The following is a 3,618-nucleotide window of genomic DNA, read 5'->3' as shown; positions in this document are numbered from 1 at the left end:
TCTGTATGCTGCGCAGCAAAGTGTATTTTTGAAAATATATCAGTTACTAGACAGTAGCCAGACCTTATTGCTTAAGTGATTTATTAGGTCCTACTGTGTTTCTGGATCAAGTTAAACTATCTAACCTGACGCAAAGGTATGGAATGAATCTGTTTCTTCATAAATCGAAATATCGTTTATTAGGTTATGTAACAAGTTTAAGTGAACTAAATCATACAGTATTTTGAAATAAATAAAAGTTTAAAAAGTTAAAAAAGTTAAAAAGTTAAAAAAGTTAAAAAAGTTAAAAAAGTTAAAAAAGGTAAAAAAGTAAAAAAGTTAAAAAGTTAAAAAAGTTAAAAAAAAAAAAAAAAAAAAAAAAAGTTTAAGTGAACTAAATCATACAGTATTTTGAAATAAATAAAAGTGAAAGTTTTCATAACAACAATAATAGCAAGAGAAGGAAAAAAAATACCAACAACAACCTCTAACTGTTGCTTCCATACGAAAACACTTCGAAGCAACGAGCATAATACAATATGTACAAATTGGCGGTGAAAGCTGGTAAATATAAGATCAGTCTCGAACCAAAGTAAGTTACCAAACTTTGCAAACATTGCTTGTTTAACAAAGCTAACAACAGAATAAATATTAGTTCCACCAGCTGGTATTGCGTAATTTTTCTTCATACCATTTAACTGCTACGTTGACCAGCACCAATGAACGAGACAACGAATGAAATGAAAATGAGCAAATTTGTTGGAACACTTTAATATATTATGTATGTACGTGAAAGGAAAGGAAGAGAAGAGCATATATGAGCAAAGGTGCTAGATAATTGATTTATAATAAAATAACATAAATTTATCAAACAGCTATTTAATTTGAAGGCATATGTTATATTACACTCACAGATTCTCAAAATGTTGCCCGTGCACTCCAGAGCAGTGTCTTAACCTAGAAGTCCAAGTTCGTGTAACGTTTTGAAGGTTAACTTGTGAGATATAGGTCCAAGTTCTTCCCAAGCTCGTTCTCAAATCATCAATAGATTTTATGTCACGTCGACAGTTCTGAATCTATGTTAATACCAAGTTCGAAATGCAGTAATTCATGACAATAATGTATGAACTTTTGGAAGGCCAATATTCCGGTTAAATGAAATCAGGATTAGGTTGCTGAAGAAATTGAACTGAAGCCCTGGCTGTGTGAGCCCTGGCATCATCCTGCTTTATGTTTGGTCACCCATTACATTCCGTATATCGCTGAACATCTGTGGACACATCTCCTCACAATAAATTTGTTGGTTTACTGTTTTATCTTCTTCTTCCAACATTACCAAATTCTCAAAGATTACAAATTGGACATTGGAAAATAAAAAGAATGTACATTCTACTTTGATATTTCTATTTGACAACATCAAGTCTCAATATAGATCGAATGACCTAGTTGACACCATTTTGATGCCATAAAATCAGTTTTATATATTTTTTTTTGTTTTACAAGAGTATGCAAATTTCTAGCAAAATAATTGTATGTTCAGTGGTTAGTGCTGGCATTGTGACCGGTTACTTGGCATGGCGCCGTGCAACGAGGCAGAGAAAATGGAAAGAAGTCGCAACTGTTTCGAATCTTTTTATTTATCCAGTCAAATGTTGTCGTGCGATGGCTGTGGAAAGTTTCACAACAAAGGAACATGGAGCCATGACGAAAGGCGGAGTAATAGGAGACAGGACTTTAATAGTCGTGTACAACAATGGCCGAGTTCCAAGAATTGCTGCTGTTCCTCGTATGGTTTTAGTTCGACCCAGTCAAGTACATCAAAATCGATTAAAACTCGAAGCCCCTGAGATGGATTCAATTGAGTTCAACGTACCGACTACTGGCCAAGTAGCAACGTTTCAACTATACGAAAAGACAATGTCAGGAATCGATTGTGGTGACGAGGTTGCAGCATGGTTAACTAAATTTATGAAAGTGGATTCTGCTAGGCTCATTTTTCACGCTCCCAATCTTCCCGCAAGAGAGAGTTTATTGTTTGTCAAGTTTGGTCATCTCGGCGTCTATTCAAAAAAGTTAAACTTGGTGTTTCAATATGGGTCACCTTTCAACATGATCTCGCAAGCTTCAATTGATGATCTGAACAAAAAAATGGATAACAAATACAACGCGACAGTTAGGCACTTCAGACCCAACATTCTGATTGACGGTAATTTTTTCAAATAACGATTTGCTTAGTAACAAATGTAGGTAATGGGGTCCAGTGGTTCCCAAACTTTTTTGTATTAACCCTCCCCCCCCCCCCCTCAACTCCATGTCACGCGAACTACTTTACAGCGGGGAGGAGTCAAACAATCCTCTCGCGTGTGATTATCGCCAACGGGATTCAAACCAGTACAGTAATCAAGTGTACGATGCACCAGCCGCAGAACAAAAACAGGTTTCGCGAAATCGCCCCCTTCGTTATCGCATTCGCCCACCGGGGGTCTGGGTTAGGCTACACAATAACAAATGCTTATAAACATCATGAGATTTAGTTCTTTTGCGATACAGGCAGTCACGTGTAAACATGTTGACTCGAGCAGTCATGCCCAAGTGACTCGATCTATATTCCGTATAATGCCGAAATAATGTATTCAAATTTTTTTCTTATATTCAAAACTGCTGATGGTATGATGTATATGCTGTGGGTTTCGAATTGAATCTCTTTTTCATCTATATTTTAATTTTTCCATCTAGTTGTAAAACTAAAAATTTCACTTTTTTTGTACTGTATTAGGTATATACAAACAATTTAAATCTATGTTTAATTCAAAATTTGTCCTAACTGCATCTACGATGTACCGATATCCATCAGAATTTACGTAAAAATTTAGCCGAATATTCCTTGTACTTATTATTATTTGCCAATGGAATTTTTTCATTGTATTTATCTTAACAAAACTTAAAATAATTTTTCTAGGATGTGCTCCTTATGCTGAAGACAATTGGCGGCGCATGCGGATTGGTACGGCGGAATTTTTATTTATTCGTCATTGCACTAGGTGTCTTGTAACCACAGTAGATCCGGAAACGGGAATCAGGGATCCGGCACAGACTGCTTTGAAAACATTACGTAGCTACCGGTTATGCAAGCCAGAAGAAAGAGAAATGTGCGGAAATTCCCCAAAATTATCTGTAGAGTTTTTAGCGATCAAGGAAGGAAACGTTTCTGTCGGTGATAAGATTTATGTAGAAGAATAAGTTTGATCGCATTAGTTCATGAATTAAAAAAGGATATCAGGGAAATACACTAATGCGGTATTAATATGCGAATAATTGCAATAAAAACAAGAGAGCTATGCTTAAATATATGGACACGTAGAGTCACATAATTTTGATGACGTCATAGCGAGAAAAAAGTAATAGCCTTCCGGAGAAAATTTTCAACTTTAACCACTGAAAATTTTAAAGTAATTGGTCCAGTATTCAAGGAGAAAAGCGATTTCTTCAAAACGTGTTGACGGAGACAAATAATAACAATAACAACAAAATTTTGAAACGATCGTTATGTCCATTACGTGTCCAATTATCGAGATATCAGTGAATTTTTTCTTATATGGATAGATAGAAATACTTTTGATTACAGATGAATTAAGCTTG

General features: G+C 35.3%; 1 protein-coding gene across 1 annotated transcript; it reads left to right on the top strand.

Annotated features, from left to right (window-relative positions):
- The first annotated feature begins 1,526 nt into the window (after positions 1 to 1,526).
- LOC120330448 (mitochondrial amidoxime-reducing component 1-like) lies at positions 1,527 to 3,618 on the top strand. The gene is made up of 2 exons (XM_039397409.2): positions 1,527 to 2,185; positions 2,939 to 3,618. The coding sequence occupies exons 1-2, from the start codon at positions 1,642 to 1,644 to the stop codon at positions 3,217 to 3,219; spliced, it is 825 nt and encodes a 274-aa protein (XP_039253343.2). The 5' UTR covers positions 1,527 to 1,641; the 3' UTR covers positions 3,220 to 3,618.

Source organism: Styela clava, chromosome 12, assembly GCF_964204865.1.
Source record: "Styela clava chromosome 12, kaStyClav1.hap1.2, whole genome shotgun sequence".
NCBI lineage: Eukaryota > Metazoa > Chordata > Ascidiacea > Stolidobranchia > Styelidae > Styela > Styela clava.
This window is presented reverse-complemented; position numbering and strand designations above follow the sequence as displayed.